Raw genomic sequence first — 24533 nt, 5'->3', positions numbered from 1 at the left:
TCTCTCTCTTGCTCTTCCAATTTTACTCCACGCATATGACTGTATTCTATGTGTCTTCTCGTTTATCTTCGAAAGTCGAGGCTCGACCCCGCGCGCGTTGCCTCCTATTAATAAACCACTTTGTGTACATATGCATACACACACGTAGGCGTACGCGCAAGTCGAACTGTATACTTTTGAATATTTCTCTGGCGAACGAAAAACTTTGACGCGCGGGCCCCCTCGCGCTTGTGCGTGTACGCGCGCCAAGCAAGACGAGCAACGGCGCGGAACGTGCGAAAGTTGACGGACGGAACTTCGTCGAAAGTTTCGGTACGACGCTCGTTTGAAGCGCAGAATTTCGTAATTAACGAAATCGCGAGACTTCGCCGTGACAGGGCTACGCAAATGGGGCGAAAACGACGGGCTCGTATTTCGGCGTCGTTTAAATGTTGCCGAGGACAGTCGGCGCGTCGTCCCTCCGCCTGGGACGGATAAGTATCTCGAGGGAGGAATGCTGATGATGTACAGAAGGGTACGCCGGTATCTCGAGAACAAGGGAGATCCAGCGGATAACGCTACGAGTGCACGTCGGGATATTTCAGCGGCCGCATATCGTTTTCGGCATATTATCGATAAATTCTAACGCTTTACGTTTTCCCTATCGTTCCCTATGAATTCTGCAGTGCCTCTACTCGGGTTTTGTTGCCGGGCAGAAGCATACGTCCCTTTGTAGCGAGACACGGTTCTATCCTGACGCAACTGCACTATACGTTTGCCTGCATAAATTCTATTTTGTGCGGAAATACGGTGCAATTTCGTCGTCTCCTTGGCATATCTACGGCGTACTTACGCCGCTATCTTTGAACAGTTGTCGTCCGGCGATTCGTCTCTCGGCAGCAGACAGAAGCGGGGATAATAAGAAAATAGAGGCCGGGAAGATTAAATAATTTTTAAGCCACTTGGATTAAGCTCTTCATTCCGTCGATAGTACTCGCCGACCCGGTTTCCACGACTTCTCTCTTCCTACGATTCCCTCGCGCGATATATGTGTTACATATATGTGTATATAAAGCCGACGATTCCAATCCAGTTTTGCCTCTTTCTTTTGCACTTGTTCCCCATCGAAATAGCAACGAGTTCCAATACGATAACAAGACCTCCTGCACGAGCTACCTTTCCTTCTTGCCTTCCTTATCGAAATATCTCGCGCATGTTCCCCCGATATCGTAATGTAATTTATGACCCTCGATCGTAACGTAATAGCTTTAATACAACGGTTTCTTGCAAACAAACATGTATCTGTCTCGAACTGAACTCGGACAAACGTGTACGTGCAAACGCGAATCGCCGAGTGAGTTGATTTCGTAATTATTTATTCGTCTTCACGCACGCACGCTCTCAACAAATATACAACTGTGCAAATATAACAAATACGTCGCGTGAAAAATTGCCGCGAGGACATTTCAGAGATTGTTTCAAAAGCAATCAACGTAATGCCAGCGATTTGCCCGAAATATCAACGGCCGTTCGAGGAAGGGTCCTCTCTTGGTTTTACGCACCGGCTGATAACATCTACTCGGCCAGAAAGAATTCATTAGGGACCCGCGAAATTACCCTCGATCCGTTACCGTCCCTCGCAGACGCAGATCACGACCGCGACATAATATTCGTTGTGGAGCGGAGTGCGGCGGTTATAGGTCTACAACGACGTGGAACACTTTCTTTTATAGCAACATAATTCATAAAAATACTCGTTTGGCGACGATCCTCGAGGAGCGCTGCCATTTTCGCCGCTCTTCCATGACGACGACAAAGGGTTAAAAGGCGTATAGTTATCATGAAAGTAGGGATTTGGAACGCAGAGCTGGTGCTCCCTTTTCTCCCGCGACGTGATCGTCCAGAATGATCACATCTTGCCCGCGATTAAGAGGGTGGAAGGAAAAACTCGGAACGTTTGCAGTTATAAAAAGATTTCTTTGCAAATTTTAATACGCCACAGATAATATATATATAAGCGAATATTTAACCATGTTGAAATCGTTTCCTCGTATATAAAGTTATTTAAAATTAATAATTTTCTTGAAATAATTCATGAAACTGAATAACGCCCGGCGTTATTAACAGCGCGAAAATTTTGCAGTTTAAAGCGCTAAACGGCGTAAAATAAACGCAAATTTTGATTTGCTGTTCGCAGATGTAAAAACCGAGACAAGATCCGCAGGCTGGAAGGAGAAAAGCAGACGTTTGGTCGCACTACGACTGCCCTCGTCGTCACTTTATGACTCTCCTACGATGCTGCTCATCCACGACATATTCCTCAAGTTGGGGCGAGCGATCGAACTTTTTCCCTTCGCGAGATTACTTGACTCGCGTTAACAGGTTTTTCGAGTCTCGCGACACGAACATTTCCGAAACAATATTACTTGTTAAGTGCTATACTAAACTCGCGCAACTTCTAATGGACGTCGTTGGGAGCGTTGCAAAGTTTTCTCGGAGGGAAAACGGCTCGGGAGGGGGAGAGGAGGAAGCATAAGCGAGAGGTGTGTTCCCGCGGAAAAGGAGGACCGGAGTCCGAAAGATAAGGAAGAAAGTTTCGGCACCGCCGCATGCGATTCACTGCCGGGGCTCTAAAGGAGCGTCGCTCGTTATATTGGCGTAATCTTCGGGGTCTTTAAAGCTTCGTCGGAAAGCACTTGCACTTTACGTGACGTGATTTGCCTATTCTCGACGTAAGAGCGTCGTTTATTGACACTCCCCCCGCGTGGTTCCGCCCCCGCCCGTCGCGGCCGACGAGTAATCTCTCGTGTAAACGGCGAAAAAGACGGCCCCGTCTCAAGTTTCGCAAATTGAATATTCTCGAGGCGCCGTAATTTCATGTTTTCGGCAGTGCTGCGATCCTCGGAGGGTACCTCGCGCGAGGGAAACAGTTATAACACTTACTCCGCTGTATACTTAAGTTAATCTAATTGTAAGTATACAAAACAGCGGAAACTGTTAGCACTTTTTTCCACTCCGTCCAAGTTATAATTGCGGTAATCCTTCTGCTTAAGATAAGATTAATTCGCGTTCTCTTTATGGCTTTACTTATCTCCGTAGATATTATTCCCGGCGCGTCTACCTGTTCCCGTCGCCCTCGTTAACAGAACAGATGAAAATAATTATAAAAATTTGACGCGGCTAAAAAAAAAGAAGACCGAGGATATTCTCGCCATTTATCTTCGATGATTCTATCGGACTTCTTCCCTATTCTCGCTTAGAGCCAAGAAGTACGTCTGGGTTTTCTTCACCCGGCAACGCCGATAACGATACATCAATATGCATGCGATAGAAGCTTCGGCGGCCTCGAGCGATAGGAGGATTGAATTATTCGTGACGTGGCGAGAGAAAGGAAACTTTGTAATAATAACGTAAAACGAGAGAAATAAAAATCCCATGCGCCGAATAGAACCTCCTCTCTCCCTCTTTCTTTCGCACGCGCGTCCCTCCGTCGATTTATCGCGTGTCCGTTCGCCGCACGAGAAGCAGACACCGACGAAACAGCAAGCGAGTTGGGTTTAAAAACACGAGCGAAATGAATGAGCGGGATAAGAATAAAATCCGTTTCCGGACTCGGCCGGGATGATCGTGCAGCACAAGGAGGAGGATAACAATTAAGCGGAGGACTCTCGCGCGCGAACCCTTCATTCGCCTCCCGGTGGGTAGCTTCCTCCGTCGCAAACGCAAATTGACCCTTCTCTCGCGCGGATTAATTAGAGAGCCGCGGCTTTTTTCTCGGCTCGCCTCTTTCCGGACGGCGCGCTTTTCACCCTCCTTCGCCCGATTCGCGATCATCTCCGCGGGGCCGCAGAACGGGGCAAGTTTGGAACTGACGGCGAGAGAATAATAGGTAGGCAAAACCGCGGCGTATCACTGATCGCGCATCAGAAGCTTCCCAGTGCTGAATATCGGTGGCACCGGCCCGGTGCAGCTGTGTACGTGGGATCCGTTTCGCCGGTCGTTAATTGGAGCTTTGGCTCATCAAGCGTCGCTGTTGCTTACGCGATGAAATCGAGCCACATCGCCGCGACGGTCAAACTCTCAGTCGGCTTACCGTGGAACCAGCTTGCCGTTCGCTCTCTCTCCCGTTTTCCATCCCCTCGCCGGCTCTGTCGCCCGCTCTCTCGCCCGGTCCGGTACCCGTGCAACCCAGTCCGACCCCAGCGCGTGACCGTTTCTGCCCGCTAGTGTTATCCACGTGCTATTTCAGGCTTCAACGTTATACATACATGTCCTATAGATTTTGTGCAAGCCTGGCCATCCGTGCGACAGCGAGTACACGCTGTAAACGCTCCCATTCGACAAAGACACAATAATATAACATCGATCTCGCGAAACGTTCCATTTTCACTTTGTCGTGTCATCTAGTTTGTTTATCTACGTTATCTACGGCCAAGATGATATATTCGGCTCTCGCAGAGACAATATTTCTGCGTTGTTCATCTTCCCCGATGCCGCGAGAGAAATATAAACGTCGAAAAACTATTGCACTCACCTGCTGGCCATTAACGAACCATCTGAGTTTTGCGGCAGGATGGGACTTGCTGCTGGTGCAATTCAGCGCGAGCACGTCTCCGCTCGCGTACACCTTTTCCTCTCCGGTTATCGTTGGCCTTTCTTGAGGTAGTGCTGCGAAACAATTTGAGAAAATTGTTTGACGTACACGTGGTACATGTGTGTTAATTATACGACATGACGCTGTTCATTTTACCTCTATTTAAAGCTACTATTCATTTCTAAGATGACATGAAAAGAAGTCACGTTACAGACTCTATTATAAGCAACGTACTAAAAAAGGAACCAACATGGACGCCCATTTCTTTCCCCCCTGTAATTCTAAATTGTAAAACATGTAAAGCAATCTCGGCAGAAATAAAATTTATACTAGTCAAAAGAAACTACCTTCTCAAACAGCGGGAGAGAAAGAAAGAACACGAAGAGACAATTCTCAGTACGCGGTCGCTTATCTCGGCCTTATTCGCCCAGGACGTCTGATACTAAATCCCACATTGTTTCAGCGGCATAAAAAACAGCGTCGCTTTGGGAACTTTGCGCGGTAAGGCGTATAAAGTCGGGCGCGCCATTAGCAAGAAGTTTTACTGCCACTAAACGCGTTTATTAACCGAGCTTTAGATCTCGTGCATTTTAAATTTTGGCGTATACGTGCCGCCCGCGTTAATGTTCTCCATAATGAAGCGGCCATACAATACGCCGTCGCGTAGACACGATTAATAGTCGAAGCCGGGAAAGTGAGCGCCATAAGAATGCATCGGGGATTAGGTGCGCTCGCTTGGGAAACACTCGCGAAATTTACGACGACGGCAGCCGAGGCCGAACGCGCGTTTGTTTGACGCGTATATTTTCCGCTAGACGGAGAATTCGCCTGAATAGAGAACGGGGGATGCTCTCTGTTAGCTTCATTTCTAAAGCTCACATTAAAGTTTGATATATTTCAATTTTTATCTTTATTTTAAATAAACATTATTTTATGCTTTTTACCTGGCTGCGCGTTTCTGGTAACAAATTTAGAATTAAACCAGTTTCGCGCGGTGTGTAGTTTCGAATTCTTTTTTTTTTGCTAGATTATATGCGAAAAAGGTTCGAAATATGTGTAAAATAACAAGATTTCTATAGCACTGCGTAAAAATTCCCAGAAAATTCCTTCCCAAGTTAAGGACAATTCCGTTAAAAATTAATTTTTCGAAGTAATCTTGTTAAAATTAATGAATTAAAATATGTATGTATTCCGTAGGTATGCTAAATCTTATAAGATTTCGTTTTACAATAATGTGAATTAAACTTTAATATTAATTTGAAAAATGATCCATTCTTGATATTATTATATATCAAGAATACGAATGTAATTTCTTGACATTTAAATTTAATTTCGACGATCGTCCCCTCTGACATAAGTAAATCGACTCCGTATGCATTGCAGGTTAATCTGAGACGATCGATTTCAAAATCACTCTCGAAGATACCATCCCGATAAAAGTGCATCTTTCAGATAAGCTCCTAAAGCTACCGCGACACTGCGTTTGGAATATTCAACGAAGCCACGCGGGGTCTTACAATAACCATCTTTCGGCTGATGACCTATCAGGACTGACGTTTCCGCTGGAAACTTCGTTAGTATTGTTTTCCAGTTAATGAACGCCGTTTATTTGTTTCTATTTCCGGTCGGCTAATTTCAAATAAATTTGATTGTGGAAAAAATTATTTCAGTGCAAAAGTACGACCGTTGTCATTTCGTACATTTGATTGGCTCGAATAAAATATGAGCGAAACATTTTTAAAAGGAACATAGAAAAACTTTTCCAATTTTTATGAAATCTATCGAGTTTACAATGAATAAAAGAGACCAACAAAAATATTACCATGGAGAGCACAAAAATGTACATAATTAGAATTTCAGATGCCGTCGAAAAAAAAGCTTTTCTTGCAGAGTTGGAATAATTTAGTAATATTGGTACGACAGATAGTGGTCATACAGATATTAATCGAACGAACGGCAAGTTCCCGTGCAATTAACTCTCAACATGTTTCAACGTTTGGCAATAAAGTTATCATCTTGCCGGCATGGCGACGAAATAAATTCGAATAATTCACGCTCGCTTACTCCCGTTGAAACGCATTCGCTCGACGCCGGGAACGCGATCGAACTCGCACGTTAGCGAGAAGAGATGAGATGGAAAAAAGGGGAAAAAGTGCAGGAGCTCGACCGCCAGGAGAAAGTAAGACGTAATCAGCCATGAAAACGCAATCAGATATCTATTTTTATGCAAACAGGAAAAAGAATAGCCATGTCCGACAGCGAAAAAAGCTAAATCACCTCCGATACGAAATCCAGAATCCTCCAACTGTGCGATTCCACCTTATATATATATATTCGATGGAAAATCGGATATTTTATTTCTGTATCTCGTATCCGATTACGCTGAATTTTTTCGTGGCGGTTCACGGCTCGAGATTCGTTGCAATCGCGAATGAAAGGCCGCGAGGCGAACGACGCGGGTTATCGATCTTTCCGCGGGCCAGCGTGAGGGAGGAAATTTCGTCGCAAAGATGCAGCGGGAGACGAAAAGCCGACAGGCCGGCGAAACTTGGCACGACGACAGCCTCCTCGAGGCTCCTACAACGATCTTAAAATTCCCCCATCTATCCTGCCACCCTTCTTCCATCCTCGACGGCCGTCCCGCTAGCGCTGGCGCGCGAGCATCCCCGGCTCTCTTTCTCTTTTTCCGTCCCCTTTGGCGTAGCCCACGACGGCCTCGGCGGCGCCCAGTTACGGCTTAAGACTTACGACGCCATAATATTTATCGCGTTTCGACGGCTTTATGCACACTTAAACTTTAACGCCCGCGCTTCGCGCGCGGCGTGGCGCTACGCCGGGCAAATATCGTGGCTCTTCGCGGAAACGCAGGCGAAAACGTGCGTTCGTTGCCGTTCCTTTTCACCCTTTCTCTCAAGTCGACCGACGGAGACGAGATGAGGAATAACGGCGCGGTCTTTCTGAATTCTGCCGGTTTGGCACGTTTCACGTCTCGGCGACGCGACGTTGAAAAGCGCGAGGTCGTGATATTGACCGCCACGCGGATTAACTCCCTCTCTCTATCTCTCTCGTATTAACAAACCAATCATAACGCGATTTAGAGTTATTCGTTTGATATTCCGGGCGATATGTATTATATCTCACAATTAAACATCATAAATGCAGATATGTATTCCTGCAACGCGATTGTACGGGAAATTTTTACGAGCACTCTGGTAAAACTGTTATTTATACCGTATAAAAAGTAATTATTTTTTCAATCAAAATTGTTTTCCTGGCCCATAGGGCCCTCTTATTGCGCGCTTGATATTTTTTGGCATCGACCAAACAAAATATAAAATTATTAAATTCTATTAATTACATTTCATCCGGCGAATTACACGTCCGTTTTGAAATATATCTCCTTTATTGAATTGTTAACGACGTACGCGAAATTATTTTTGTTTCGCGCAACGCAACGCAACTTCCGCACGAGCGGATAGCCGTTTGAGGAATTAACTGAAGAATAAATGCGCTTAATTTACGCATTGTAATTTCACATCTCGGCGATATTTTCTTTCTGCGATAATTCCAAAATCCGTTCACCGCAGCCCACACTCTGCCGTTCACGAATTATATTCATTTGCGAACGCGGACTGTGTGTTGTGGCGAAATAATTATAAGACGATTACGTCTGCCAATAGCGGGACGAGTCCCTCGTAATCGTGTCTACCTTCCCTTGTCGAACCGCCTACGCTGAGGTGAGTTAATATCCAACTCGGAGCCACTATGTACTATGGTATCGCCCACTTTGACCGTATGATAATCCTATTGCAACGGATACCGCATCTAGCGTGTGCTTGAGATAATTAGATACGCTTCCTTTGATCCTCGTAAGAACAGCATACGCACCTACGCGCATGGCCGTATGGATTGTATATCCACTACGGATTGATCGGTCAGTGTCCGAGGTGTCGCGCGGAAATCACGCGTCGCGATTATCAATCGGAGATGCGATCTTGGGAAAGAACATTATCTTCTCTCCCGCTTTACTCCCGCTCGCTTATTTTATACTCCTGCTTTGTCCCGAAAACAAATCTGTTATATTTGCACTATTACAGCATATCGATGCTGTATCTCGCTGCTGTATTGCGTAGCGCAGCTGATAAAAGCGCACGCGTTCAGAAATCGCAGGACGCACAGAGATCAAATAACAAAAGAATAACAGACAAACAAAAAAAGGGGGCTGATGACGTTTTCATGTGCAGATTATTGATGAATTTGTAACTCTGCACGGACGCGTATGTACGGTGCGTTCGATGGCGCAATCAAATAAAGAGCTGAACGATTAATCAATCAAACTGTTATTCGTTTACCCGCTTGAACTGGTCAGTGGAGCAAACGATTATCTGTTTGTCCATCTAATCAATGAAGCGATTATATGGTCGTTTTTTACCTGTTACGAGGTAACAAAAAATCTGAAATACACGAACAGAACGTTCGATTTAAAGGGAAGGATTAATTGGATAAGAATGAACAATTTTTTTATTCATTATTCTTCGCCATTACTTCGTTCATTAAAGCGACGTTTCTTTTTTTCAAACGACTTCGATAGTTGTGTCACGTTTGCAATAAGTATTGAGTTTGCATTTCTAGAAATAGATATGAAATTTACATTGTATTGCAATTTGTAGAGAAAGAGAGGAAAGGTGTAACTGTTTTAAATTTCTTATTCTTAATATCACACAGAACTGTAAAAATTAAAATTGCTATATTCGACGTCTTATCACAATTGTTCTCGATCACCCTCGATCGCTCTCAATTGATATATTTCTCTATCAAAGTTATCGACGGTCCTTTACGTGTTTACTATTCCTTTAATCCTATTAAGGAACAGCAATTCCAATAAGACGTGCCTGACATTCGGTAATTACCACGTTCTCCGACTACTAGATTGTCTTGCGGGTAATACCGAATCTCAGTAGCACTTGCAAACTTATACGACGCTGTAATCTGATATCGCCAGCACTCCGGTGGTGAGTTGCTGTTAATTTCGCGAACTAATCGGTCCATTGTAGCCAGACGAACGTGTAAAGCGGTACCTAGCGAATTCGCAGTTGGAGCGAGACCCTCGGCGGGCTCGTCAAGGATGATAGAATATCACGAAAGATAGCTGCAAGTATCGACTTCTCATTTCCGTTCCCTCTTTCTCCCTCGCTTTTGGCACGCTGTTGTGCCGAACTCGACCGCGTCGTACTCTTTAGTCGAGTTACCAAAGGGTAGACGACGACGCGGTCGAGTTCAAAGCATTATTAATTAAACGCGACACCTGCCCACTCACCTATGACCTCCATTCTCGCTTCGGCACTGACTGTGTTAAAGCTCGGCCCCTCACCGTTAACTTCGCATTTGTACATGCCGCTGGCATGGAGGTTTGCGTCCTGCAGTGTCACTGTCTGAGCGTCCGAGCGAGATCTCTGAAACAGAAAATGCGACCTCGTCTTACGAGGAATCGTACACGCGGAATGATACGCTGGAAAATTGGACGGCTAGACAAAAGGTGCTACTTAAATAAAAATGACCAATCTACAACACCACACTCGAGTACGTACCGATTAATTTCTTTTAATATGACTTGATGAGTCATACAAGTCTTTTCTCTTCGCTCAATTTAACCGTATGGAAAAAGCGTGCTGAATTTTTAATTGCTAGAGAAAGACGGAAATACAAATTTGAAAATAATACGCATGAAGTTAAATTATGCATTAAATTAAACGAAAACAGATGTGTGTGTTATGTGAATTACGTTTAAGTGAGACAAGAGGTGTTTATTGCATTAGTACCACGCGAACGAGTTTATTTAGAAGATAATTTTTTAATTTGCCAATTGTTAAAGAGACGGAACCATAAATATTCGAAAATTTAATAAATGAAGATAAATTGCATTAAAAAGTGAAGGAAGATAAATTTCAAATATATCTAACGGACAGAATGGCAAGAGATGCATATTGCATTTGACAATGCATACAATTTTATTTTCAAGACCGGAACTTTTATTGCAGGCTATTACCAGAATAACTATTACTAGAATATAAAAGTTTGAAAATATCGCAAATGAAGATAGATTGTATTAAACTCGAAGAGAAGATATATTTCAGATATATCTATCGAGGACAAAATGGTGAAAGATGGGCTTGACGGACTTTGCGATTCTTCCGAGCTATTTGACGGCGTTTAGCCAAGGTATAATAATTCGTGTCATTACGGTAAGGCGGAGCGGCGGGACATCGACTTTACGAGTCATTTAGTTTTTAGAGCAGTGAATCGCGCAGTTACGTCGTTACAAATGGCGGCCGCAGATCGCGCATGATTACAGAGTTGTTTTCTTTTTGCCGCGGGCTTGCGATCTGCGACCTCTGAAAGACTCCTACGCTCGTTCGTTTTTTATTGTATTAAAACGCTCGTCTATTACGCTCCGCTCAAACTTATTCGTCAGTGGAGAGAAAAAAAATTAGCTGACAAATTAACAGGTTTGGGAATTTTACGAATTTTGTTCAAGAAGTCTCATCCAAGAGACAAATCCACTCAGAAATTTTTGATGTAATTAAAAGTCCTTAACACAAAATTAGTATTGATATTTTGTACAATATTCTTTCTACAGCGCGCCAGCAAGGCATAATTATATCAATTGCTAAGAAAATTCTGCATTACATCAAGCTTTTGCGCGAATAAAAATGACATTGCGCAAATGGAGTTGCTTTTTTTTCTCAACGACTTCCAAATGCAGAATTCTTCAAATAAAAAAAAAGATAAAAAGTAAAAACGTAGCTTGCGAAATAAAATGAAACTAGTGAATTCGATATTGGAACAATATCGATGTGTAAATATCAAGAAAATTCTGCTTTTCCTTTTAAATGAATTGCAAATATTCTTTTCCTCTTAGTTTTAGACCAATACAATCGCTCTATTACGTAATTATGATACAATAATTTAATTCGATTCCAGCACAAGAAATTGAGCTGTTGCAAATCTAAAAAAGCAATTTTGTCCATCTATCTAAAAGGCAAATATGGAAATTCAATTTTATATGGAACGATCCGGCTGGCACTTGGATCGTATATAAAGAAATATATATGCGCACTTAAACGAGCGAGCAAATATACGTGCTTATTCCATTTATAACGGCATATATATATGTATATATATGTATATGTATATATATATATATCGCGTATCTCACCGTGGCTGGTCCATAGTAGGTCGGTGCAACGAGTTTAAGAATTATGCGGCGGAGAAGCGAGTCTTTGGGTGTTCACGAAGCGGAAAATTGGAACACTTCTTTGCTATTCGAGTTTATGGAAAATACACTGCAGATATGTTCACTATGACAACTTCCCAGTTTCGCAACAGAACTAAAAGCTTTCAAATAGATGCTCAGACTAACGAATCAAATTTTCCCCAGAATAGATTTACTCAATAATTGCATAGATTGCAGCAGCTTTCGCGTAATGATTCCTATAATACTAAAAAATCACTAACCTCGACGAGAATAGTCTTGTTTATCGACTGAATGTAAAAATAAAATTTTTCTTGTTAACGCTTGACAGCTTATTTATTAGGATCTCAAAATGTCACAATGTTCTTTTTATCGTACATTATTTAATGTAATTCATATATATACAATGTCCTACTTTAACTTTTTGGTCTAATTTTATTCTGAAATATTGAAGAAAAATTGCAGAAAAATATTTCAAATCTCGAAAACAGCTAAAACCAACTTTATCTGGGACAACATTACATACGTCATATAAGAGGTGCCTTTCGTAAAGTTTTAATATACAAAATTATTTATTTATTTAAATAACTATAAACACCTACTAGTATTCGTCTATTTTGGGTCCTAGGCCTTTTTATTAACTTTTTTTTGTTAACTAATGATCTTGAAAATAGTTAGGAAAATAGGATATTTTATATCCGATTGCGCTGATTCATTGTTGCTGCAACGTCTATTTGTCGATAAATTATCAAGAGGCTTATCCTGAAATACCTAAAGCGAGCGATCGTAGAATTATATTGGATCGAATGAAAGAAGAATGTACGTTGTAGAGAAACGGTGAGAAAGATAAACGCCGTTACCGATAGAAAGGCATCGTGCTGTGGTACCCTGATGCGGGAGAAATCCGCGGTATCCGAAAACTTTTCAGGAAATACCCTTCATGGATGCGATAAAACTTGGCGTAACCGTGAGGAAGTAAGTAAGCAATGTCTCTTTCGAAGATCTACCGAACACCTTCAAAGATAGTGAAAGCGTTAAAAACGCTATAAATTTGAGAACGCGATACAAGTAAATAAAAATTAGTCAAAGTTAAATTACATCGTGATTCTTACTTAATAACGTCTCACGTTTTCATTTATCATGTATAATATTGTGTGCTCTTGAAACCATTTCGATTATTGGAAATAGAAGTAAATATTGACTTATCTTTCAACGCCGACGGTAATCCTTTACAATCAACCCACATTTTAAGATTATAGCAAATGCAATATATGTATTAGCAGAAACGGGCACTCTTAAACACTTTCTCAATTACTGACTTTAATGCAACGTATGAGTTTCCAATGATATCTTTTCTCGCCAGTTGAATGTTTAATGAAAAAGCAAAGACGTGTTCTTATAACAATATTCGTCGCAACGTTTAATTTTGTACGCATTATGCATATTCTTACTAACGACAAGAGTGACGAAGAGAGGTCTGGTCACAAGCGGAATCACAAGCGGAACGTATCTACTTCGCGATCTTTACGAGAAAATTCAGGAGAGTCGAAGTAGGATCGAAAAGTCGGACGACCGAACATAAGGGAAAAGGTCGAGTAATACGCCCCCTCGTACGTCCGTGGAAATTTTATTACCGGCAGTAACACGTCCAGAGATTTTTCCAGCAATGGGGAAGTACAAACGCGAGTTCCAGAAGGAACGGAAATGCGAGGAAGGAAAGCGCGCCGGCCGCGATCACGTGGTGGAAGTCACGAAGTATAAACGACGTGGTTCCTGCGCAGCAACGTTGACGTTTATCTCGTAGTAAAGGCGCTGTCGGACATAGAGTTCTTACGCCGACAAATCAATTTACGTCCCTCGAGAAAAGTTTCGCGAAAACAAGAGGGGAAATGACGGCGGGCGGTAGAGACCGTGAGAATCGTATTACCGCCGACAATATTTCCCACCGGTGGCAACTCGTTCCTCAAACGTTTTACTTCTGCTCTGAAATGATAAGCTAAAGGGTCAAGGTGGGCACGTTTCATTCATCCCGAGAATATCGGTGGCTTGCTATTTTGAAAAATCAGCCAATTCAAATCGATTATATCCGTTCTCAGTTCCCACTCGATCCTGATCCATTTTCATCTTCCATCTGTATGTTGTATTATTGTAAGAAAAATTGTAATGTAAAAAGAAAGGTTTAATATATCGAATTTTGCGATTCTTATATTTTTTTCGTCTGTATTATAAGAAACACTATTGTGAAAGAACAACTGTTAATTCGGTTTATATTAATTAACTGAGATGGTTGGTGCACCTGTTGCAATGGTTAAGCAAGCTGTAATTTTTATCGCAAAAAATCTCAATAATAGCAGACTTCTATTATACAAAGAAGGCGAAGCGTTCGAGTTTGGTTAGAAGAGAGTCCATAAACTAGCGGTTTACCGGACCGAATCGAAAAAGCAGTCGACAGCGAGGAGAGAAACGCGCGATAACTTCCTCAAAGCATCCGAGATTGTTTGTTGGCATCGCTACGAAAGTTTCGCGCAAGAACTTGAACGAAGGGGAGATAGATAGATAGATAGATGGAGAAACAGATAGATAGATGGAGATAGATAGAGAAAGATAGAGTTACAGAGAGGGGGGAAGGATTAAGAAAGATAGAAAGTTTATCTAGAAAATAGGTGCGCGTTTCTAGCACATCGCGAGAGATCCAGCTGTTGATTCGTTCTCGATGAAATTTCAGACTCGAGTTGGCAGGTAATTTCAAAGCCGCGTGTTACTTCCTCCTCCTCTTTCTCTCTTTCCCAATTCTCTCTTTCTTGCTTACTTTATATCCATGTGTCTTCCTTTCTCAACTACGTTCCTACGTAGCTCATCTTTTTCATCATTTTTCCAAGCACCTCGGAATCTCTCTCGGTTTTACAGCAAATTAGCGAGCGCCATTCAAGCCGGATGCATCCGTGCCCGATGGAGGTAAACGCGATTACGTGAACGGGTGAGGTGAAAACAATTTTTACATTAGTTGCCCTTTCACGCGTTTGGAAATCTAGAAAAATCCTTCCGGAACTGCCACAGGCTGCGAGATTCGTTAATGCTACTTTATTATCCGCATTATTCGTTAAGGGAATATTAGGATAGGATATGCATGAAATGATGATTGCAGAATGAGAGAAAGGATGTTAGCTCGAGTTCTCGGTTGAATCGCTTTTTTTCGAACTGGCAATAGTTTGAGTGAAAAAGAAAATGCAGCGTCTAAGTAAGATCAGAGAAAATACGTGTGCGGAGCTTTTAACGGCATAATGTTTCAGCAATTTTCTCGAAATTAATCGTTAGCTAAAGCTTCCTATGCTATCGTGATTTTAACTAAAGGACAGAAAAACGGATAAATTGATATCCGATAAATACTTCATCATACATCATCTCGTTTTTCTCCTACAAATCTCTCCTCGTAAACTTCGAGAAAAGACAGATGGGTAGTTTGGTCCATAAAACACAATCGAAATATACTCCGATGTCCATCCAACGTGCAATGTCATTTTACAAGCGATATCTCTTTATTGAGATTCATCTAACGTGAATGCTACTTTATTATTCACACTTTATCATCCACAGTATTTAGAGAACTTACACTATAATACCTGATGTATTGCAATCTGCATTACTTCTTGCAGCAGCCAATTCGACGTTCGATCAAAGAAATGCGCGTTAAATTCATTTTAGAAAATAATTTTAGCCGAATATCGAAGAGCGAATATTAAGTCATAATAAAGCTGACCGAGAATAAACTTGATCATTGTTCAACTGTGAAAAATACTCTCTAAAAGTCGATCAGCGGATTATCACTGAAAACAGTTATAAATACACACAGAAAAAAAAGTGTCAGATCAACTCTTATATATTCAAGTTAACACGTTCATTGTTTTGTATATATACGAACAATCTATAATCTTCTTAGAAGCATTTAATAATCTTACATTCCAACAATATTATAGTCTTCTTTAAATACTATAATTGTCACTTTAAGAACACATGTAATTATTTTGACAATAAAATAATTTTAATTATTATAATCTTTGATTTGAAAATATGCTATTTTCTATCCAATATTGTTTCCTTTCCATTCAAGAAAATTATTCTTAAATAATAAGCATATATTTTTCTTGATTTAATTATGTAAAATTGCTGCATTCTCAAGTAAGTTTTTGTTTCTTTAACGCAATATAATCTCATTTCAAGATTTTCACGTTGAGACAAAACATATTTTTAAAAGAAAAATACAATATTCTTTTTTTCTGTGTAGCATTGAATAATTCAGTGCTATAACTACTTATTAACTGTGAATCAGTGAATATTCACTGTTTTCAGTGATAATCCACCGATTGTTTTAGAGAGTAGATTTCATAATTCAATAATAAATTGAAAGAAATTCATTAAACGTATGAGAAAAAAATTACAGAAAGATTTATAAAAATTATGAACGAGTACCATGGAAAGAAATATTTATAATAAGGAATAACGCGATAGGATACTTTGCAGGCTCCTTTTGTTCGCGTTGCGATTAACGACGTCATATCTTGTTAAATTTGCGTGATTCCTCACACTTTAATACACGCCAAGAATCAGGCGCGACGGCAGCGGCGGGTAGACACGATCGCTTTTGTCCACGAAGAATTTTCTTCGCTGATATCGGGGAACTATTGGACCGAGCCAGATTAATAGTCCGCTATCCAATACAGAAGGTTCGAAAGATCGGCGGCCAGGCGGGCAAAGGGGATGAACCGATTCGCCTCACGTAATGCTCGTTACACGTCGGACGATATTAACGAGCACCAAGGAGAGCGGAACTTTCGTGCCATCGAAAACGTGAATCGGAAGCGGACGCACCGTCTCGAGAATCGAGACGATCCTTCGTAGCGTCGTCGCGACGATGTCGAACCTATGCTCTGCAAACACGGTGGCTTACGACCGTATCGAGCGTAACAACCGATTTCTCAATGAAATTTACCCGGGTCTGTGTTTCAATGTCGCGCGCCCCACATCTTTGTGCTGCACAAATTATCGCGGAACTGCATATTTTTTCATTCCTGCATCTCGCGAGAATTTTCAAGTTTTCCCTGAACAAAAGCCTTATAGGACGTCATCTCGTTTAGCGCAAATTTTCCATTTTTAATACTACATTTTCATTTATCAAATAAAAAATTTCTCAGTCAAAACTAATCGTGGACTACTTATCCGTTAGCATTCTGCAATATGAAAAAATTTCTTAGATGAAAACTGACTCGCTCGATCTTGAACATTTTGCGTATCGGCAATTAAATCTTAAATTACATTTCCATGTACGCGAGATACGCAACGCTCGCGACGGTCAACCGAGTCCCGTTATATCTTGTTGCATTTCGTACCTCTTGCGTTATACTTTTTTTTTGTCATTAGTAGTTTCTCTGCCGTGGGATTTAAAAGAAAATAGTACATGCGTATTTCCAGAACAGTCCCTGTTATTTCTCGGTTTTCTTTGCATTGCGCATTTCCGCGTTACCCCATTACGATGGTCCTTTTTATTGCGCGACATAATACCACGCGATCGCGTATAACACTACTCTCCATAACTAAGCCCATCTACGACGTCGGGTAGTCGAGCTTTATTTTTATTATATAGCTTTGAATGCGACGCTTTATTATTGCGCGACTTTGTTCATACATATACATGCAGTATCGTTGAACACGCGCCGCGGACCTCTCGCGACCCGAGAATAAATTGAAATATTTTACACGAATCTCACACATGCTCATGTGTCCCTAGCTCGGTTCGACGCTTCCCTTTCCTCGATGTCCACGCTTTCTCGCCCCGTATCGTGAGCGGTGCAAGTTTCACTTTAGTCCTTTCTCAGGGAGCTACGATACGATTCCTTCACAGTCGAACGAGCAATTCACCGTAAACTCGGTTACCTTCGACGATTCAATACGCCACGTGCACGAACGTGGTGTACGGTCGGACCTCTCCTATCGGTATAAATGTCGTCCAACGATTTTTCAATTACTAGACTGCTGTCCGATAATCGCACGATGCTCATTGAAAGTTTTTCTACATCTTCATGAAATTTAATACTAGTTAAATTGGAATGACACACGATTGTAAATTAATAACGTAAACCAAAAAGTAAAATAACTGTAAGAATGGAAGGTGCTATTGATAATGTTTACTGCTTTTGAATAAATCATAAGTATCTCGTAAAGTAATAAATAATGAAAATTCCCCCCCCCTCTCTCTCTCTTTCTCTATCCCACATTGCACACGCTAAAATTGATAAATTTTTTTTATATGAAGGGTCGTTCAGACTTCATTCGATAATATCTCGCGCATCATAAAATCAAAAGGCAGAAAATTCTGGTTTTCATAATTTGGAGAATTTTATAATATTTAGAATATTAAAAAAGATACACTCGACGCAGTCAACCACAAAGCGCCCTACATCAAAGCGAGTGTATGTAGTCGTAAAGGTAATTGCATTTTACAGCTTGTCCCGTTGCGCGCAACACAAAAGGATCTCGTCTATAGATATTAAAATGTAAGACAGGAAAGGGGAGTGAGAGAAAGAGAAAGAAGAGAAAAGGAAGAACAAGTTTACGTAGTTATCCGTCTTATTTTTATCTTGCTTCATATAAAGTGTTGACACTAAAAATGGGCGAACTTGATGGAAAGAAAAATTGCAATATCATAAGATCAAGAGAATTATACTAGAACAATATCTTTCATGCTTAAAAGGAATCGTTTATAAATGCAAATAAATGATACTTTTAAAAAAAATTCCACATCGTGTGCTTTTCCTGTATTGAATAAGATTAAGCGAGTATCAAAGAATCCAATTCATACATATTTATGAATAAGGTATTCTACTTGCTAAAATTTCTTTGTTATCTCCCAAGTTTATGAATTGTGAGTAATCCTTTTTCATACATTACCATACATCCAGATTTTATGAGTAAATTATATAAAATGTTGCATGTCAAACTGCATTATATGAGAATTTCTTAAAGATATTATTTTATATTATCGGTAAAGACAAAGATATATAATAGATTAAGCGGATTGTGAAACTGAACGACGGTTATTTGAGCTCTCGCCGAACATAGTAAGAAAATAAAAAATCGATAGATATGAATTTTGCAACAACTCGATTTTCCCGTTTCGTGGACACATAATCACATTACCTGATCGCCGATATCGCGTGTTCATTAAAATCGGTTCAGTTTGTTTTCAATGAACGTATTGCGACCTATATCCATCGCGTCACGACAGCACGGGATGCATCGCCCTAGCGCAATCTCCTTTCGCAAAGATCTCTGAATTCAGCCTCATCTACTCCGTAATATAAAGAGTAGATTGGCGCCGCTAAATCTTTGCGGAAAGCCGTAAAACTTGAGCGCTCCCGCGTACGTTGTTGAGCACAATGGCGGTCTATGATATATGATGCACATTCCCTCGCACAGGTATATACGAACCACACCGGGTCCTGATAGTGTACCCAGATCCATTTTTTGCCAACTCTATATAAAACGAGACAAAGGATTGATAAACATACAATGGGACTTTTGGTAGTTTATGTCCAAATTATCTCGCGCATAATTTCAATTGCAAGAGAGAGAGAGAGAGAGAGAGAGAGTTTTTTAAATATTAATTATCCTAAGAAGAAAATATTAAAAATGTTAACGTGTATAAAAAGTGGTACATCAAGAGATCATTACATTGTAATAAATTATCTCGATTGGATATAATTATAACTTTACTTTCAGAAGGAAATTAAACTAAATTTTTTCTTCTCCTTCTAAAAAAATATATACATATATTAGAAGTAGGCATAAAATTTATCCCATCCTTAACAATGTTAGAGTTGATAAAAAAAACCTTCTTGCAACAGAATGCAATCATTTCGCGTTGTACGTCGTTAAAATCCAGCCGTTGAATTAATCTCCGATTCTTTGCGGATTATACGACAAACGATATTTTTCTTTGACGAACAAATGTTTTTATTGCTGGCGACAAAGCAGCTCGTAAAGCTTGCGCGTTAAACTCCTTCGCAGAAAGACCGTTTCCGTTTATCGAGGGACGAGACAAATATTTTCGAAACGAAGTTTGCTCATCGCTCGCGGTTTCGTTTGCGGGAGAACCGATAGTTTTCCCGATTTCTATAACCTGCAACGTTAGAGCAAATCTTTCGTTCTCTTCTCTCACTACGTATGCTCGAGCGATTCGAAGATTTTTCCATGAAATTGGTATCGTAGATCAGGTCGAAAGCTCCACTTTGTTTGACCCGGAGGCTCTCCAACCTGTTACCCGGCATCCCGGATATATCGACGTTTAAGACATATCTGCAGGAGGTCGTCTTCGAAAAATTTATCGGGTACTCGCGATAGATTTCGAGATTTGTCTCAAAATTCATCGTCCATGACGCATCGCCGCGATATGGTGGTCTTCAATTCGATTTATTTGCCTGCGCCGAGTTCGAGTTTTATTGAATGATTTATCGAAACAGATGCGAACGTAAATCTAGGTTTAAACTAATCCATTGCTGTTAAAATATTTCGCATTCCGGGGATTATATACATTCTCTAGCTATGACGTACTCGTTTGCTTTCACTCACAATTGTCATCTGCCGATTTGTCAGTTCTGTTTCTACGTGCAGCAGATTTCCACGTGACAACGCGAAGACGTAAAATTTAACAATTATACTATAAGTAAAGTGCTCTTTATAAAAAAAAAAGGATGCTTGATAAAATATTGAAGATTCAATAGAAACAATAACGGTGAATTACAATGGGACATGAGAGGGCATCTTACTCACGTCAACTTTAACACCATTGACGTCATAGACGTGGGGATTTTTATCTCGGAGTACGTATTTGTAGAATACCTCGTGGTCCTTGTACCATGTGATACCATAGAGACGGTCTCTCTCCCGATCATATCTGAAACAGGAGATTGCGCGAGACATATTACTAAATGCATTCCGCAGCTGTTCGCTAAGTTACTAGTAAAGACACCTGAGACACTAAGCCTCGAGACAATTCGCAAATATCCCTTATTGTTGCGATATTCCCGATGTAATCAAAATGCTGCATACCGCGCTTTGTTCTGCTAAATATATATGCTATGCGTATTGCATATGAATACGTCGCACAAATATATTTATATAACACATTGATCGAACAAATATAAATTAAATTCATAGGAAAAGCGCATTTAACAGTTCCAATTTGGAGAATTTATTTTATTCGTAACATGTCAAAATTGAACGTGTATTAGAACAGATTGTATGAGTATCGAATACCGGGTTTTTTCCAACATTTAATGTTCTGCAAATAATTATCAATTTATAACCGATATTTAATTAAACGATATGGCACCGTACAGACTTTCATTTTAACTTAGAATTTTTAATTAATTCATTTGTTACTTTCGGCGCATTAACTCCAAAGTTTTCCACGAAAAATAATCCACTTAGACATTGAATAAGCTTTTTCGCACGACACGAGATTCAGGAAAATGAGAATATAAACGTTTTAAGGTACAGAGCTTTTAAATAGTCAATATTTTTTGCTTTTCAAAGTTGAAGCATCGAGTGTACATCGAGAAAACGGAGCCACGTCCAAGTACTGTTTGCCAGTCTGGCTCGGTCTGGCAAACAGTTACGGGAAGCTTAAATATTGCAAAAGTTACTTTCAAATAAAATTTTAATTTCATTTTAATAATTTGGTTTCCACTAACACACTTGAAACAGTTTGTACGTGATGTATGTACATGCGCCAGCACTTGTTCCATCATTCCGAATCTTCAGTCCAGATTGGCGGTGAGACTACGAGAGCTAATTGTATGGGTAGCTGCATGGGCCAACCCCAATGCGCCTACCCTTTGCTACTGAAGGGCACCCCATCCACCTATTCACAAGCCGCTTTTATCGTGGACGCAATTTACGTATCCACGGGCTAATCGGTTCTGCGGTTCATTCGGCACAATAGAGATGAGTCGTGGAAACGAGCGAACACTGACGAGCTGGGAATAAAAGTGAAATGAACGCGCGCCCCATTCGTGCCGGGTTTTAGATCGCATCCTTAATTGGCCCTCGTTCGATTATTTCTATCGTCGGATCGCGCTATTAATTGAAATAGTTCTCTCTCGCTCTTAAGAGTAGCACGAACAAAGCACTGTTCTTGAACCTCGCGTCTCTAACATGCTGCTTATTGCCGTGCGATTAACAGATCCCCATCGAGCGTTTAGGGCTTGGGACATCTGCGGCCTGCTCGATATCTCTTTATTAAATTTTAATAGCTTTCCAGAAGCAATTTACATAGACATTACGTATTTCACATTCACGGTGAGCAGCGCATTAACATCTTGGAGTACGTTAATTTCATGTGATTAAACATTAATCTCACGACTGCATCTTGTGCGATACGTGTACTCAAATTGCCACGTGGGAATGCGCATTGCTCGAGAGTGCAAGGATTGAAACATTTCGCATAAATTTTTACAACGTTATCATGTGTCCATGAAAGGGATGATCTTTCAAGAGAACATGGATATAGCGTTTTTGCCGACAGGTGATTATAACGACGGATCACAAATGTCATAAAACACTGTATTGATAGGCGAGGAAAAAGAGAGAAGAGGGTGGGAGGAGAGCGAGAGAGAGAGCCGTTTGAAAAATCGCTCGCATCAGAGGCTTTTTACGATCGTCCGAAACAGACGGATCCTAAAGGCATCGACCATAAACACGATTTTCCCGAACTCGCGAAATGCAGCTCGGCGTTCGTATGTTGTTTTAACGTGATTACGTTCGACGGGAAGGATCGAAGGGACTTGTTTGCGTGACGGGACTCGAATGTAGGGCGAGTACTATTGCAATAATTGATCGATATCCGTGATCCGAGCACACGGTCGCGGTAGTCCGTCATTTCGCTAATCGCGGATTACCCTTGTTGTATTCGGGATGGCAAATCGAAAATATCGGTTGCCTACATCGCCATTTTTGTTAAATAGCATGTATCGAATAGCATGTAATAGATAATACTCTTTTATAATGTAACGTTCCGTAATCGTTACATGCACCTCCGTGTTTGCACGTTCATAGTAACCGATAATGTCCTTCGCAAGGATATTATATGTACACGTATTACACGCGTATCTTCAGATATATTAAACTCAAGGAAATGCACCGGGGATTATTAAGTCAAAAGGCAAAATGAGGTCGTTATCGATAATTACGATTAACTATGGCGGAGGCAAAAAGCTACCGTTTCCGCGTTCCCCTTTTGCTTCAACGACAAATTAGTCGCGAGCTCGACTAACAAATTCATATCTACGTTCATTCACAATTAAATTTCATCTTTGATATTATGTTCGGAACGATTGATCCGGTCGGAAGAGGGTACCTTACTCCACGACCGCGCATTTGTCGTTTTCGCTATAATCGCCCTTTTAGATAGCCCTCCCCCCACCGTTCCATCTCGTTAAATTACATTTCAATGGAGTTTCTCGGTCATGCTCCGATAAACCTTTTGAGCGGTTAGTTCGTCGGTTATGACAAAGGGAATCGCTTCTTCGACCCCGTCATCGCCATGTTCTTACGAGTGACGCGTTTGCAAAAGTAACCGCATATGCTTTCTCTCTCTCTCTCTCTCTCTGTCCAGACTCGCATTCGATCCGTCCATATTCATCAAACGGACGTCATTAGAAAGTTTACGAGATATTCTATTAATACGATCTTATCCGACACGTGGCTTTAATGAGAGAATTTAGCATTTGTGAAATGTGTGAGAATATCAGAACATTTATTCAATTATTCTCGGTACAATTAATTGAAATTAAAAATGGGCATGGACGTCAGAAAAGTTTAAAAGCGGTTTATAATTAAAGATTTTATCTCGCTACTAAAGGAAGAGACCGCGTACGAAATAACAACGGCGCTATGAGACCAATCTTAGAATAGCTGGTATCTCTAAACAAACAGACGAAACCGGCGGGTTAGTAATTTAAGAAAATAAAATAAACGTAATTAAAATAATTATAATATTCTAAAAATAAACTCAGAAATGATGGGAGAATATGAAAAATAGAAATATATATCTCGTAATTTTCAGAAGCGTGTTTTTTAAGGTCAACTGCTTAATTCGTATTGTATACGTTATTTGAAATAAGATTAAAACAGATTCCCTCAACTCACTCTTGAAATAATACAGCTTTACTTGCTATGACAATCGTAAAGCCAAATTTCGCGAAATCTGATGAAACCAGCATAAGAATGGATAAAGCAGGAAGAGTTAAGTTTAGACGTCAAAGTCTTGTTCAGAGTTATGAGATTTAAAAGACAGGATTCCAGAAATAAGACAGTCTTTGCGAATTTCGCTCCTAAGCTCTTAAGTCCTGGTTAAAAATATCCGTTCGGCCATTCAGAGCGAACTCGTTCCCCTTTTTTGCGACTTTCCAGCGCGCAGCGAGCTATCGCAAAAAAAAGCGACAAGCTAACGCAAGAAAATACGATGTGTATTAAGGTGGCGCGTAAAAGGGCCGTCTGGCGATTGCCACCGGCCGTCTGGCATGTATTGCGTCGTTTCAGAAATGCGGTAGAGTACGCCGGAGCGAAGAGCCCGTGGTTCGCCACCGAGGATCCGCGAGCAAGCGAAGTCGTGTTGCAGGCAGCGTCGGGGAAACGTTATTCCCCGAAGAGGAT

The 24533-nt window shown here is 40.9% G+C and overlaps 1 protein-coding gene across 2 annotated transcripts in view; it reads right to left on the bottom strand.

Moving 5' to 3' along the window:
* LOC105567782 (cell adhesion molecule 2-like) overlaps positions 1-24533 on the bottom strand; it is a 73565-nt gene that overhangs the window by 9705 nt on the left and 39327 nt on the right. The window contains exons 3-5 of one of the 2 annotated variants that reach the window (XM_012022917.1): positions 20649-20772; positions 9891-10026; positions 4514-4647 (exon numbers count right to left, since the gene is read on the bottom strand). In XM_012022917.1, the coding sequence (XP_011878307.1) occupies positions 4514-4647; positions 9891-10026; positions 20649-20772 (394 nt within the window). The remainder of the gene's footprint in view (positions 1-4513; positions 4648-9890; positions 10027-20648; positions 20773-24533) is intronic. The other variant, XM_012022918.1, reaches the window with a different exon arrangement.

This window comes from Vollenhovia emeryi, unplaced genomic scaffold (assembly GCF_000949405.1).
Source record: "Vollenhovia emeryi isolate VEMERY1.0 unplaced genomic scaffold, V.emery_V1.0 DF939134.1, whole genome shotgun sequence".
Classification (NCBI taxonomy): Eukaryota; Metazoa; Arthropoda; class Insecta; order Hymenoptera; family Formicidae; genus Vollenhovia; species Vollenhovia emeryi.
This window is presented reverse-complemented; position numbering and strand designations above follow the sequence as displayed.